The 15,209-nt window shown below is 36.6% G+C and overlaps 1 protein-coding gene across 4 annotated transcripts; it reads right to left on the bottom strand.

The window, feature by feature from the left end:
• Positions 1-830: 830 nt before the first annotated feature.
• On the bottom strand, positions 831-14,858 carry ARRDC3 (arrestin domain containing 3). 4 transcript variants are annotated; one of them, XM_006080248.4, is made up of 8 exons: positions 14,324-14,853; positions 10,254-10,335; positions 8,222-8,369; positions 7,112-7,214; positions 6,509-6,765; positions 6,012-6,174; positions 5,585-5,739; positions 831-3,549 (listed from the first exon to the last, which is right to left on the bottom strand). In XM_006080248.4, exons 1-8 carry the CDS (start codon positions 14,601-14,603, stop codon positions 3,493-3,495), a joined length of 1,245 nt encoding a protein of 414 aa, XP_006080310.1. In that variant the 5' UTR covers positions 14,604-14,853; the 3' UTR covers positions 831-3,492. The 4 variants fall into 4 exon arrangements, 3 of the variants coding, with proteins under 3 accessions (XP_006080310.1, XP_025148009.1, XP_025148010.1); XM_025292224.3 differs by lacking the exon at positions 8,222-8,369 and adding an exon at positions 10,434-10,519 and having other exon boundaries at positions 14,324-14,463; XR_006553171.2 differs by having other exon boundaries at positions 5,585-5,777; positions 14,324-14,858.
• Positions 14,859-15,209: the final 351 nt, after the last annotated feature.

Genomic DNA, 15,209 nt, shown 5'->3' with positions numbered 1-15,209 from the left:
AGAACATAGATGTTCCCTTCTCATGATTCCTCTCCTAGTCATTTTTACTTCCTTATTGTATGAAGATATTGTGCAGATTGGTTTTACTTAACAAGGATGATAGTGTATTGCTATAAAATTGATTATAAATGTGTCTCTTAATGTCACTTTGTAGCACACTTCTTCCATGTGTATATACATTTGAGAATAGGGGAGAATCATATAGTAATGTACATGTACAACTTGACGGCTCATCCATGAGTATATAAACACTGTAAGAAGGTAACTTCTAAGTGTGATTCCAAATGTTACTTAATGTTACAAACCACTATAAAATCCAGACATTCTTTGAGGAAAAAAAAGGTTTTAAAATTTAGAAAAATTGTTTTTAGATTAATACAATTTCTAAATTTATGTGCTCTTGAAATACTAGAAACTTGGACACATCAGAGAGTTAGTACCTGAGAAGTGAAAACATACCTGGTTCAGTCTGGTTCATATTATAACATGGAAACATATATCAAACTTCTAAATTTTATTTAAAAAAAAAGCATCACTTAATGAATTAAGTAAAACAATGATAATTTATATTAAAAAATTCCTCTCCACCTCTTTAGAGATCTAGAAACAATTTTTACCCAGCAAGGCTTAAATTTTTTTTTTTTTTTTTTTACTTTTTGGGGCTTGCAGGGTCTCAGTTCTTCAACTAGGGTTGAACCTGGGCCACGGCACTGAAAGAGCCTGATTCTAACCACTAGACCACCAGGGAACTCCCTAATTGTAGTCTTAATAGTGTTTGCATGTATGATGAGTTACTGAAACGGTTAAAATTCAAATAAATCTCCAAACAATTTTATAAAAAAGAAAAAAAAAAAAAGAAACACTTTTATTTTCCACAAGGAAGAGCAATAGGAAAAATTAAATCATTTCCCACATGTTGTTTTCTTAAAACAGCCTACAAGGACATATTCAGCACCAAATAAAAGAGAAAAAAAGAGAATTACAAACAGCCATAGAATATAATCTATAAAGCAAACATTTAATATTGCACTTCGTTTTGCTAACATTTTGGATTTTACTTTTCCTAATTGAAAAATCAGGAATCTATCTTTGAATACTGGAATACACCTGTGAAGCTCATATCTTATATCAAGAATTGACCAATATTTAGAAGAGTAATGCCTCTAAGTAAGAAAGTAAAGGAATAATGGGGGAAATAAAACTTTATTTGATAAAGTTTTATATATTTAAAATTGTATCACATTTTGTGACCCAGTGCCAATTATTAGAATATTGGTCATTCCTTCCTCAAGTGTTATTTATAAGAGTATATGGTGATAAGTATTCCAATGCTATGCATATCAACAATTGTTCCCTAGTCAGTTAGACATAAGAAGAGAGAAAAGAAAAGGGATTTTCTGACAACCCACCCCCCCACCCCCAACAAAAACCACCAAATGCCCTTTATGCCAAATATTCCATTAGCTTCTTTTGAGGGGGACATTCACAAAATGATTTAACAACAATAAAAAAATATTCACCCCCATTTCCTTATTATCTAGTATTAGTTTGCTACGGGAGCCCAAACCCTTTAACCGAATCACTTAAAACGCGATTCATTTTTACATGGGCTTTCTTCACCCTGTCAGCATTTTTCAAACATGAATTGTCTTCCATGTTTTCTTAAAGGCCACTTATGGAAAAGCCTATTTGTTTTGTATGAAGCTTTAAGACAGTATTTAACCAGGTCAAGCACCAAGCCAGAGTTACTATTATTTTCAGCCACTTTATTAACTGTGGGATTAAATGGCAGGATAGATATAAGACCCATTCCACACATATGTTGCAACATCAGAGATGCTGATTAAAAAAAAAAAAAAAAATTAGAGCTGAAATCCTTCTAAAATAAAGACATTCAGTACACTTGGTACCTTGGAAAATGCAGTTTTAAGGGTCTTCATGAATGCTGGTATATTTATGAGTCAACTGTAAATTATCTTTCACACAAGCTGTAATTTAGTGATGTGATCGTTCTTCGTAACTATATATACTCAAAGTGAATGATTTCTCTCCTTTAGCAAAATCTTTAGGTTATGGAAAAAAAATACTTTTGTTTAAAAAAACAAAAACAAAAAAAATAACAATTCTAACAAATATTCTAGTATTTGTAATTTTGACATTCTATACTTTTATAATATACTGGGGCTTTCAAGCTGTGAAGCTTGAGCAGGACAGGAAATGTATAAAATGAGCTCTCTCATAATCTGAACATCCATATTCCTGCTCATGAAAATACCCTGCACCAGCAAAAATGATTTCCAACATATGTGTTTTGGAGGTAATTAAGTAACTCTGTATAAAAATAAATGCACTTTCTCCTCCTTTCCAGTGACCAGAAAACTTCCATACTTTTAAAATAATAATAAAAAATAACAATAATTTGTAAGAGCGACAGCCCTTAACTCTTTGCTGGTGCCTGCCATACTGCCTTTCTTGACTCCATTCTCAGCTCTGCTAGCTTCTTCTTATATGTAATGATAAAAAGGGAATGCGGGTGGGTTATCACTTTTGTGTATGTCCCTTTTCCAAATTTCCCTCTCCAAAAAGCCAACCAAACAAACAAAAAAATAACAGTGCAACAAAACACAAATAGCATTCCAACAGTTTGGCAAGTGATGCGTTCACCTGAGATTAAGTGATTTTAGGCAGTCAATAACAAAATGCTGCTTTGCTGTAATAGTAGAAAGGCAACAAATTCTTAAAAGAAACCAAGAAGGTATACAATCTTGACAAAGTCTATTAGCTTCCTCCTCTTATCTCTTTTCCCACACATCTGTTGCTTATCTACCACAGTAGGCTGCAAACATACAGCAAGAAGGATTGGCTTGAAGGCATTTGATGTTTGTAAATAAATCCACAATAGGATCCAAGCTGAAGAGGTGATACATGGTCAGCCTAGTAGGACAATTCTGAGCATGTGCATACGCAGGTAAAGTCCAGGCTATATTAAATAAAAAAAAAATGTCAGTGCATTTTTTTTCATGTTAAAGTTTCTTTCAAAGCTTTCTTTTGTTCCTTGTTGTGCTCACCACAAACAAGTTAAGAGTATCAAGAGTCTGGCATAAATGGAAAAAAAAAAAGCTGTAGTGACATTGAACCGCACAATGTAAGCATTGAGCATGTGCAAATTTTCAAATCAAAAGAAGGAAATCATCCCCTCTTTACAACGTGGTGTCTTGACACGTATAACCATAGGCTAAGAAGACTGCTCATAGTATGTGCCAGTTTTAAAGGAGAAAAGCTTAGATCTTCAAGCATGTTGGAGCAGTCCCAGAATGTTGCTGTAGGCTTCTAAAGCGTGATCACTGGCTGTTTCATGTTTGCCATTTTTCTGGGCAAAAGCTATTCCACTTCCTCTGAAAACATGTTTCCAAGATACTTCTCTGTCCTCAGCCGGGAAGGGAAGAGATACAGTTCAGAACCCACATCAACTTGATTTAACCAAGTATTCCTTCAGCGAGAGGGGCAAGATGGTCTATCATCAGCTGGCTGATCAGGATTTGGATCAATCTAGAAAGGGTAAAAAACAGAAACAAAAACCTCAAAACCGAAGTTAACTGCTAGCATTTAGTAAGAATGTAGCAAACAAGCTAATATTTTGAATGCTGTAATCAGAATGAACATAAAGGGCTTATATGGGGAAGAAAGGATTAGTATCATTTATGAAGTACTTGCTATTCAATTACTAGATTAACAATTACATTTGTAGAGGTATGCCAGGATAGTTTTATTTGACAAAAGCTAAGGGTAATATTTTGATAGATAACAGGAGCTTTATTCAGCACTTAATAGAACTTAAGACTTAAATATATAATGGCCAACATTTTCATAGCGATCATTTTCTCCTGTAGTTTCCATTTCATCCTGTTACCAAAAAGTCAACTGATGTTTTCCCTAGGCTTTGGGAAGAATGTAGTTGTGTAAACAATGTTCTTGGTGTTTACTTGAGGTGATAGCTCATGAGCCTAAAGCCCCAGAGAGCGCCTAGGAATACATATAGTGTGTATCAAGAAATAAGAATGATGAACTCAAATGCTCCACAGATAGCCGATTTTGCCTCTTTCTGTAGTGACATTCATATGCACTTAACACTTTTCTTTCTTTTTAATGACTATCCTTTAAAGAAAAAAAAAATTCAAAATAGCTTTAATACAATCGAGAACCCCCCCATCCCCAATGTGACTAGATGTTAAACAATTAAATCACATCCTGAACCAATTTAGCCTTTTAAAAGTTTTACGTTCTTTTAATTAGCTTTAGTTCATTTTAAAAGAAGGTAGAATTTTATGACAAATTGCTTAAAAGTGGATACTTAAGATTGCCATTCTGTTGTACAACAAAGACGCCTCAGATCAAATCACAAACGAGGAACTTAATAACCAAGACAGAAATGTCAAAATAAAAATGTAGTGAAAGTATTTCTAACAAGTGGGAGGATACTTTTAGCATCTAATGAAAAATTTCATGAACTGAAATAGTGAGACAGAAAAACTATGTCCGAAAAAGAATTTGCAGAGAACAGAACAGATTTTGGAACATCCTATAATCAATGAATACAGTGGATTTCATATTAATCACATCCAAATGAAAACTGACTCTTCTAGTCACAGTATTAAGGGGAAAAAAATAAAAGCAACTTGTAGAAGAGTGAAACAATCCTCTTGTATCTTTCTTGGGAGTAGTATTTCACTGCAAAATAGCTGTCTAAACTATAGCAACCAAAAAGCAAAAGCTGATTCCAGTGATTTAAAAAGTTATCTTGATATTGTTATCAAGGCCAATTCTAAAAGTCTCTTACAATGCATATTACATATATGCATATGTATACATTCTGAAGTATCCTGAAATTGCTGGATTTCTCCCCAACTCCTTTCCTTTGCATATATTTTTCTTCCCGCCTGGAATATTCTATATTTTGAGAAAATTTACTCTTTAAGAATCAGCTTAACAATCACCTTCTTAGGGAAGCCTCAAGACCCAATAAGCTGCTCCTCAAATGAACTGTGCATTCCTATCACATTGTTATGTAATATTTTGCTTCTTAGTTTTTTTCTCACCAGTCTGCTTCTCCCAAATAAGGGCCATGTTTTATTCATATAAGTGCTTAGTTACTTGAGACGAATAAAAATAATCTAACCATGTAGGAATGCTGTTTAAGTACGTTACTGCAAATGTTATTTTCCCCTATCACTGAGAATGTGGAAATACAAAAATTAAAAAGGATGACGAGTAAGATAAATTCTAGCTATCTAATCTAATCAATGGTTGCAAATGCCAGTTCTACAGATGCTTTAAAATATTTATTCCTTTAACTGGCATGTTACAAGCACGAGGTTAGATCATTATCTTTCTTTAGCCAATAATATAAGAGACCAGTCCAATGCTGGGTCAGACTTTGTATTAAATATTGACAATTAACTTTTAATCTGTTGTTCAGAATTATTTATTTCTCTCTTACCATGATAATCAAAACCTATTTTCAGAAACTCTGCAATATTGCTTAGTAAGAGTCAGCCCATTTTGTACTTGAGGGTGTGATGCTTACCTCTGAATAAAGGGGTGGAGGCAAGAAACGAAACTCTTGAATATATGCAAACAGTGGTCCTTGAAGTGCTCTCTCAAAGTCATCACAAGCACTCCCTGGTGCAAGATTGTTCCGTCTTTGTTCCTCTGTTACCACTTCTGCATAGCTGGGTGGTGCTGAAGGAAAAAGATACACGCAATTCGAACAGCATGTTCTTATGCATGTCAAAATACACAGAATAAAAGGTATTAAAAATGAATGTCAAAGTAAAATAGTAATAATCTGTCTTGTGATTAAAACTAGGGAGATATACATTTAAAATCTAACATTAGGGGCACACCCCATTCTTCAATACAGACAAATTTTATCTAATTGTAAAATATCAGAAGCAAAATTATTTTCTTGCAAATACCAGATTAAGCTTAGATACACATTATCAAATTATTACCTTCAGGTCTTTCAGGTAGGGATAAACCAAGCCAGTTCATATTCATGCTACACTGACTGCTTACACTTGAGGTTCTGCTTCCAAATGGATGTAGAGGAATGGTACCAATGACAAGTGGCAAATTAAGAAATAAATCCATAGCTCCAGGAATATCCACATATACCTAGACAATAAAAAGAAATGTTAGGTTTAGAATCCCAAGCACTATTTCTTTTTTAAGAACAAATAACCCAATCTATTGTCATCTGAGGTCCTCATCTACTTCATTTTTTAATGATATACTTGAAAAGTTTCTCCATTATGTACACTGGTATATGGTACACTGACCTCAGGTAAAATGAGTAATTATAGTCCAAGTTATATAAAGAATTACATGTAACCATATGTATCATATATGGAATAAAAAAATCATATTCTAGATACAAGACAAAAATGATACCCTTATGACATTAAAACTTCAGAAAACATCCACTCGAAACCCTTAAATCTGTACGTACCATTAGTGAATATTCCACACGGATTATGCTACAGTCAAGGATGGAGGGAGAGACTGGTGGAATTTTCAGCAACTTGCCATTCCACGTCTCTGTCTTTCCAGATGATAAGGATTCCCCACGCAAGTTAGCCACAAGCTGTTTGACTTCCTTCATTTTCCCTTTGGCATAGAAGGCCTGTGTTTGGTAAATGGCTGCCTTTGGCACCACCATTCGAGAAGAGCAGTTCTCAATCTCAGCAAATATCTGAATTGATTCACCTACAAGGAAAAAAAAAATAAAATCTACTGTTAAAAAACAACCAACCAACCCCAAAACAAATGTACATTCTTGGACTAAAGTTTGAAAGTTCAATGAACCATACGGATTAAGAAGCCACCCTAAGGGCAGCAAGTAACTTTTAAAAATCAACTACACATTGACAGTAGCTATTTAAAAAACAAGACTACATTCCAATTTACAAAAGAAAACTGGATAACCACAATTTATGACAGTTTACCAAAGAATACTGTACCATCTTTGCATTTAGTAGAAAAAAATGTAAATTCATGCACAAAAGTTAAATGAAGAAAGATCAGTCTTGGTGGGAGTCCACCTCATACGTACCTGGCGTATAGCCCTTCCTTTCGATCTTGGCACTTAAGGATATGGGGCCTGAGGTACAGAACCAGCAACAGAGAGTCTTTTCTTTTGTGCCTGCTTGGGGTGACTGTAAGATATAAATTTAGAGAAAAAAATCAAGGTATGAATTGAGACAGGAATAAAATTTTTAAAATATAATCCTCAATTCCTAAATAATTTAACATTAAAAGCAGTGTTGCTTTTCTGTAGCAAATATACTTTTCCACCAACTGACAGCTTTTGATTTATACTGGTATTTCTGTCTTTATACAAGTCTCCATTCAATTAAAGAAAAAAGGGCTTAACATATTTCATAAACAGTTTTAGCACACACTACATACAGTAATTAAAAGCCAACTTAAAAAAACAAAACAAAACAAAAAAACCCTTTCCACATTCTATTTAAACTGCCTTAAAAAAAAAAAAAAGGCAGTTTGGAAAGCAACTTGGTTATAATCTCAAATGATAACATCTTTCTTTGAGAAATATAAAACCCAAAATGTAAAAAAAAGAAAATTCATTTTTAAGATTGATTCTTATTTGTGTAAAGATGTTATTATTTGTTTAAACCAAGTAAAGTTTTTGAATTCAAATTTGAAACTTGTGAAAAAATGCAATTAAAAAAGATTTTCTTTAAAACAGAATTTAAGTTTTTTCATGAAAATAATAATCTCCCCATGATTTGACAACTATCCCTATATTGGAGTAATGCAATGCAGTACAAATTTTACATTATAATATTTTCAAGTTAAGTGATATTGTTATAGTAATACTTGATATTACTGTTCCTTTTCCACTAAAAGTATCCAGGGAACAGATTTATTTTTGTTACTGTTGTTATCTTCTGAGTTAAGAGATATTTCATACCAAATATTGGTCTTATTTTAAATATTTACTTCAAGTTATTACAGTATCAGAAAATATGAGCATATTCTGCATTAATTAGTATTGCTCTTCACTGTAGTTTGGAAAATATTTATGTAATTTAAAAATAAAGTTACTATTTATAAATTGTAAAGAATACATAGAGTAGGTGATTATTCTTTAGTATTTATATGCCAAAAACAGAGAATGAAGAATTCAGTCAATTCTTACCAGTAATGAAGGAGTGTTGATATCTATATGCTCAAAGACTGTAAATTCCTTCTTTAATTTTACTGGTAGAAGCCAAGGCCTGTGCAATTCGGCTTTCACCCAATAGCGCACACTGCCATGTCGGCCTTCGAATGAGGTAGCAAGTGGTCTGTGCAGAATATAAAGATCATATATTAATCTTACACCTCTTTTTAATTAATTATACAGTAGGTCAACATAGAAGTGTTAATATATTATATGTTTATACACCAATGAGGTATCGAAGGCGTAATTTATATTTCCAAAGGGATAAGTCATTGGAGGGGGAACCTTCCAAATAATAAAATAGATAATTGTCAAATATTGCAGAAATTTGGTTAAAAAAAGCCAGAAGAATACAATTGCTTTAAACTAAGAAGAGGCTACTTTTAATGCTGGTGGCAAAATTATCAAAGTCTGGAAATGAACAGTTTTTAAAAAGGTCAAGACTTTAGTTTAAAAATAAAATTAAGAATTGTTTAACTATTTCTCTTGAGAAATTCTAGACTCTGGTTAAACATTCAGACCAAACTCCCTACGGTGCTCCATTTTTCATTAGCTAAAAATTACTATTTCCTATTATAGCAACTAATTAAGATCCAGAAAAGGTCTGGAATAGTCATTATGGCTTCAAAAGCTTTTTACATTTCATTAAGTCCACTGATCTCTTAAAAAATGCTTTCCATTTCCTAATTTACTTATGTTCTAACTCTTTTTGGCTATGTTTTCTAACTACATTATAGACTTAAAAAGAAAAAGAATTTCTTCTGTTGACCTGTATCAAAAGAATGAGAATTCTTCTTAACTCTCTGATTTTATTACTTGTGGAAGATTTTATTTTAGTGAATTTAGTCTCCTTTTCATATTTCATCAGAAAAATGCACAAGATTCATTTATTTACAAGGAAGAGTGCTAGTTTTTTTGAGTAGTGGTGATTACTTTTTGTTTTACATTTTAGACTTCTGCATTAATTTGTATAGCACAGAGAAATAAAATGCAGGATCTATGCAAGACTTCTACAATTTATTTTAAATGACTGTGGCTTATTGAAAGAATTAAAATATATATTTACATTAAATTACCTTCATCCTTTGAAACTATTCAGGCCCAATTGTATTAGCCCTATTGTATTTACAAATTTAAAATACTTCTCTTAGTAATTAGGGTATTATATTAAAAATGTTAAGCAATATGATACTCTGAAAAATACTCCTTATGAACTCTATCCACATATAATAAGCACTAGAATTAAAGAACACACAGAATTATGTACATTTGGCACTTGACAAAATCTTCTGTAATGCAAGTTTATCTTTCAGAATCAAACATTACAAGTACCACTTTAATATCTGTTAAGGCATTATTTTAAAAACTGCTTTTTGTATAATTTCCTCTAATACCTTATTATTACATTATGAATATTTTACTTTTCTTCTTCCTTTCATCCTATATTCCAGGCCTTACATTAAGATATCTGATTGACATTTTCTTTTAAGTCTAGGTCACAATATCTCTTGTGTGACATTCTCAATAGCTCCTGCACAGAAGCTCATGAATTCATATCATAAACACACATTACTTCTAAAGTTAGGATATTCCTAATTTTTTTGACCTTCTTAGCTTACTGCTGTTGGTAAGTGTCAGTAGAAAGGACAGAACACTTAATTTTTATGAACTACTAAATGACAGACTTGATATGTTCTCTTTTTTCAGCTAATGCTGATGGTGAACTATTAAGTGCTTACTATTTGACTAGCACCTCCCAATTCATTCACTTTAAATGAAATACTTTTAAAAACCATACAAATCCTGAGACAGAATATTGAGGTTTGCTTTCCATAATTTTGCCACTCTAGATTAAAAAATAGCTTCTTTTTCTTAGTATATTGTTTTCCTCTAGCAAGTTTCAGTAATGAAAAGGGTTTTTTTTTTAAACTAAAAATATTTAAATATACAATGTTTCATTTTAAAAGAAAGGATGTTTATGAAAAACGCCTGTTAACAAAATACTTACGTCTGTGGAAGCTCGAAGCTGAATGCATATTCATGCCTTCCTGAATGAATAGTGTTGAAGCCTTCTTCGGAATTATCATCATCTAAAACAGAAAACAAAAAATTTATTAATAAACCTTCACACTCTCTTCATGATGTCAGAACTTTAAAGATGCTCACATAGTTAAGTAAGGCCACAAACTTTGGAGTGTGAGAGATCTGAATTCTAATTCCAACTTCCATCACTTCCTCTGGATAAAATAAAACTCCTGTCTTCAGCTGGTTCATCTGTAGAATGGGGATAATTAATATTTATACCCCATAGGTGATTTTTTAATGGAAAACAACCTAAACTGCAAAGCATCTACAGCTAACATCCTACAGGCTAAGACTCAGACCTCAAATCTCATAGTAAGATGTTACCTTTGTCTTCAACCATTTACTTAAATTTATCCTAATAAGCCTATATATAAAATGAAAACTATTCACGTAAACCTTTAAAAAAATGTGTTTTGATATGGAAAATGTGAATGTGAAAACTCAAACGATTAGAAAACTGCCAAGTAGATGTTGGGAGTTAAAAAAAAAAAAAAAGGAACAGTGATTTTAACGTCGGTTTCATAGTCAAAAATAAAAATTCTTACTGAACCTAAAATTATGACCTCAGTCTCATAGCTAAAAATTCGCATATATATAAGATGTACCTTAGATTTAAAATGTGCCTGCTTAACGGGAAAATACAGGTCATACATCCTTGAAAAATGAAGATAAGGATGTTCTCCAATGCTAGAAAAAAACAGGATGACCTTTGATTTTACATCCAATTTCTTTTGATCAAATAGGTTCTTTTTCAAAATATCTCAAAAAAACAAAAACAAAAACAAAAACACACCACAGGGAAATATGGGAGGGGGTTCTGGATTCTTAACATGCTTTTCTGAAGCGTTCTAACTAGGTAATTTAATTACATAAATGTCTATTAACGCAGTTTCCTCGGTGTAGAAACCTTTATCATGAACTAGGAGGCTATCAGGAACTGGTATTATCATTTAACTTTCCCTCAAAAAAGTAATAAATACACATAAAAAACATGATGCTTCCCTCAGAGGGGGGAAAAAAAAAGATGCCTATATGTGGATACCTTTTATTCAATAACCATCACTACTCAGTCTTCTGTCACCAGTATTTTTTTCTTCTCCCCCCACCCCCGAGCAAATTCTCTCCGGGATTTCGGCCCTGAAAGCCGGCTGATGAGTTGGGGGCCATTTAAAACCACTCCCTCCTGAAGACGCCCAAAGTTTGCCTCCCTGTCTCTCCTTTTCTTCCCTTCTCGCTCCCTTTTTGTGCCAGCTCAGCAGTCTCATTGAGGCGAGCTGCGGCGGCGGCCGCGCCGTGGTAAACAAGTGCCGGGCTGTCAATCAAGAACTAGACCGGAGCAGGAGAGGACCGGCCTAAACCGGCGCGAGCAGATCCCAGCCGGCCCGCCCGCGCGCCGCCGCCGCCCGCGCGCCCCGCTATACATACAGCATATGTCGCGCGGCGCTCGCACTCGCGCTCGCGCAGCCTAGCCTGCTGGCGGCCGGGGGAGAGGGGGGCGGGGCCAGCGCGCCGCAGCGCTTCCGCTTTACACGCCCCAGCCGGTGACCGGTTCGATCTGGCTCGGGCCACCCTGACACCTTTACATTTGCGGCAAAGGAAATGGGGGCGGGGACGGCGAAGGGACGCAAAAGCCTGGTGGTGGGGGAACAATGGCGGGGGTGGTGGTGACAGGGAATACTCGCCAAGGCCCCCACCAAACCCTGCCTTCGATGTTCGTGTCACTTTCCCCGTCCCGCAGCCTTGGGGGCTCGCTCTCCCCTCAGGGCAAATCAAGGTAGCCCGTCTGGTGACTGCGAAGACCGGGCAACATGCTTTTGTTTCAGCTATGAGGGGGGACGAGCGTTCAAAGGAGCTTCCTAACAACATCCACCTGAGAAACCTGGAAAATGGGTCCGGCTAACCCGGCCCACCCAACTTCCCCCGTGGAGAGAGAACTGTCAGGTAAAAAGTTGCGCCAGGGCCACCTGGCACCTGGAAGGCTTGCCTCTCCTCTCTGTTGAAACCTGAAATCGCCCCTTTCCAGGTCTGCAAGAGGGGTGAGGTGAGCGGGGGAGAACGATATGTGACAGGAGCCCCGTGCGCTTCCAGAAGCCCGGGCAGGGACTCGAGAAGGGGCGGGGGCAGCGGCGGCTCAGGAGGGACCTTTACCGGCGCACGCCGGTTCCAAGCCTCGCCCCAGCCGGCGAGCCCTCTCTCCCCACCCGCCTGCGCCCAATCCAATCAGAGCCTGGCATCGCCTTAGCAACAGGCTAACAAACCCGGCTCCGCCTATCGCCGGCCGCCCGGGGCGGGGCCTCAGTTACCAGGCTAGTTTGAGAGGTCCCAGTTCTAAAGTCATTGAAACTCTTCCAAGCCGAAGAGCTCGTCCGTGCTTGCAGGGGTTGAGGGGTGTCCCGAGGGGTGCAACACAGTGTTCTTTACTATGAAACGGTGGCGCAAGCAATGAAATTTGTGTTTGTCCCCGTAAGTCGTATTATTCTACTTTTACCCCACTGCACACCACAACTCCTTAAAAACCTGTTTCTTCTAACCCATCTTAAAAAAAGCTACCAGTCTAGGAAGGATCAAATACAAACTCCTGGGCGTCCTGTTCAACCAATACCAGGACTGTCATTAGGCAGTTCCATTTCTTATGACTGTCAGTGCTTGGAGAGATTAACTAGAAATTATTTCAGGATGCAAATGATCTGTGTGTAACTGAAAACGCAATTAAAAGACTAATTTCATCTTAATACTTTAAAAACGCATTCATGCTGTAATTCAAAGCACCCTACGTTTCCACACTTGGCCTTAGTTCAATTAGCACTTCCTCATGGGTGTGTATTTTTCAATTAAAAAAAAGTTAAAAACGTGCTCTATTTTTTAAAAAATTTCAACATTCGAACTAAATACTGCATTAAAAAGGAGAAGCACAAAATTACATAACCAGTTTTCACATTATATTCTTCTTGGGCTAGGAATTAAGTCATCGCCACCACCTGACGCGTGTAACCAATCTGCTGAGAGCAGAACAAGCGCCCCTCCTCACCACCCCCCAGAACTGGTCCGAAACAGGATTGAACCGCTTCTAACAAAGGGTGGAAACTTAGAAAAACAAGCTTAGAGTCTCCTATATTTCCACAATGTAACCATTTAAACAATAGATTGGAAATCTCAGGACCCCCTTTCCCTTTGACAACCCTTTATCTTCCTTTTCTAACCAAAAATCAAATCCAATGAGCCGAATACTTTTCAATTCCATTTGACTGGCAGGGGTTTCATTGAATCCACGTTCCAAAGTTCGGCATGATGCTCGGAAAAGAAAATTTCTGACCCTAAATGGCTTCCAAAACTGATTTTTAACACATCGTCATGATTGGTGCTGTCCTTTAAAATAGAGAACGCCTGATGTAAATTTCTGAAGGAATTGGAAAGAATAGGGAAAAAACACGTGGGGTGTTGATACCATATGTCAAAATAAGCCACAGAAACCCTTTATCAAAGAACTACGGTCAATTCTCTAAAAGTCTTTTGCGTGTCAATATTAAAAAATGAAATACACCTATTAACCCACTTTAAAGTGTTATTTCTTCACTGAAGCTTAGTTTTTAAGATCTCAGGTTGCAGCGTATAAGGGAAAAATCTAATATTGGACTGCAGCTTTTAGCAATTCATTTGAAAATATAAAAGTAAAATTACTGAACCGGTTTTAAGCATAATTTATATGTAAGGTTGAAATGGATTCCAAATGCGTATGGCACAAACCAAGCCGGGTATAGAGGTAGTTGAATAAGTGCAGTTTGCAGTCACTTTGCAGATGCCTGCATGCGTTACGGCTTAACACACGATGAATGTCAAGGAGAATCCAAATCTTCTAACTTTGCTAACCTTTATCAAACTGCTATATGTTATGCTAGGAGCACGATTACATTAACTCAGAAAAATTGAAAAGGTACTTTCCAAAGAAAGGTCTAATAATTTCTTACCAATGTTAAAAAAAAAAAAAACACTTACCTCTTTCGTGTCCAATTAATATGTCTTTATGGTTGAAATATTCTACTTCTTCAGTGTAATTCTGTGTGTAGGCAGTATTGGAGCCGGCGTTTCTCGATTCGGTCCAGCGTACTTTCGCATGTCCTCTTGCATGAATTTTAAGAGATTTTACTCTGATTTCCCCCGTAACTTCTAAATTCACCCTTCCTGAGACTGTATCCCCACTAGAATACACAGGGACATTGCTGTCATTAAGACAGTCAAAGCTTATTGTCAAACTCTTTACCTTTCCCAGCACCATGTTTATAACAAAATCTATAAAAAATATAATGTAAGACAAAAAAGTCAAGATCACATATATGATGTGATCCTCACTTAACACTGATCGATGTCTTTGCCGTGCAAAAAGCTTGCAGGTAGATCAGCGATTCTTTACAAATAGTTCATTGAGATTTCTTAAAAAGTCAGGGCAGCACAGAGGCTGCTGGCTGCTCCGCGCTTCTGCGAGTCTCAGTGGTCTCCTTACAAAGACGGGCGGCTGGAAGCTGCCAGCTCACTTTAAGAGGAGCTTTGTGAAAAACAACCCCGGTGCGCATGCGCACGCCGCGGCTGCTGTCGGCCCTCCCAGCGCGCCCCCTCCCGCGCCCGGCTCGCTCCCTGGCTCGTTTGCTCGCTCGCGGGTACAGTAGGTGTAAGCCACGGGAGGACGACACTGGGGCTGCCGGGAGGCTGAACCAGACTTCTCTGCATTGTGGCCTCCTATTGGTAGGCAGGCTACCGTAAACCCTCGATGTGCTAGCCGGAGTCCCTAATCGAGCACAGTCTAGTAGAAAGATGATGGCCGAGGGGGCCACCGGGGAACAAGGTTTGGGTGGGGAGCTGTTTGCCAAGGCCAGTAAGGATAAAA

Source organism: Bubalus bubalis, chromosome 9 (genome assembly GCF_019923935.1).
Source record: "Bubalus bubalis isolate 160015118507 breed Murrah chromosome 9, NDDB_SH_1, whole genome shotgun sequence".
Classification (NCBI taxonomy): domain Eukaryota; kingdom Metazoa; phylum Chordata; class Mammalia; order Artiodactyla; family Bovidae; genus Bubalus; species Bubalus bubalis.
The sequence above is the reverse complement of the archived record's forward strand: the minus strand, read 5'-3'. Positions and strand labels throughout refer to the sequence as shown.

Bases quoted from the DNA above. Each gene is read 5' to 3' on its own strand.
- ARRDC3 (XM_006080248.4), bottom strand. From the start codon at position 14,603: ATGGTGCTGGGAAAGGTAAAGAGTTTGACAATAAGCTTTGACTGTCTT. The intron at 8,370-10,253 runs GTAAGTATTTTG...TATTCTGCACAG, and splicing joins AGCTTCGAGCTTCCACAGAC to ACCACTTGCTACCTCATTCG. The intron at 6,766-7,111 runs GTACGTATGAGG...TTTTCCTTGTAG, and splicing joins AAGGAAGGGCTATACGCCAG to GTGAATCAATTCAGATATTT.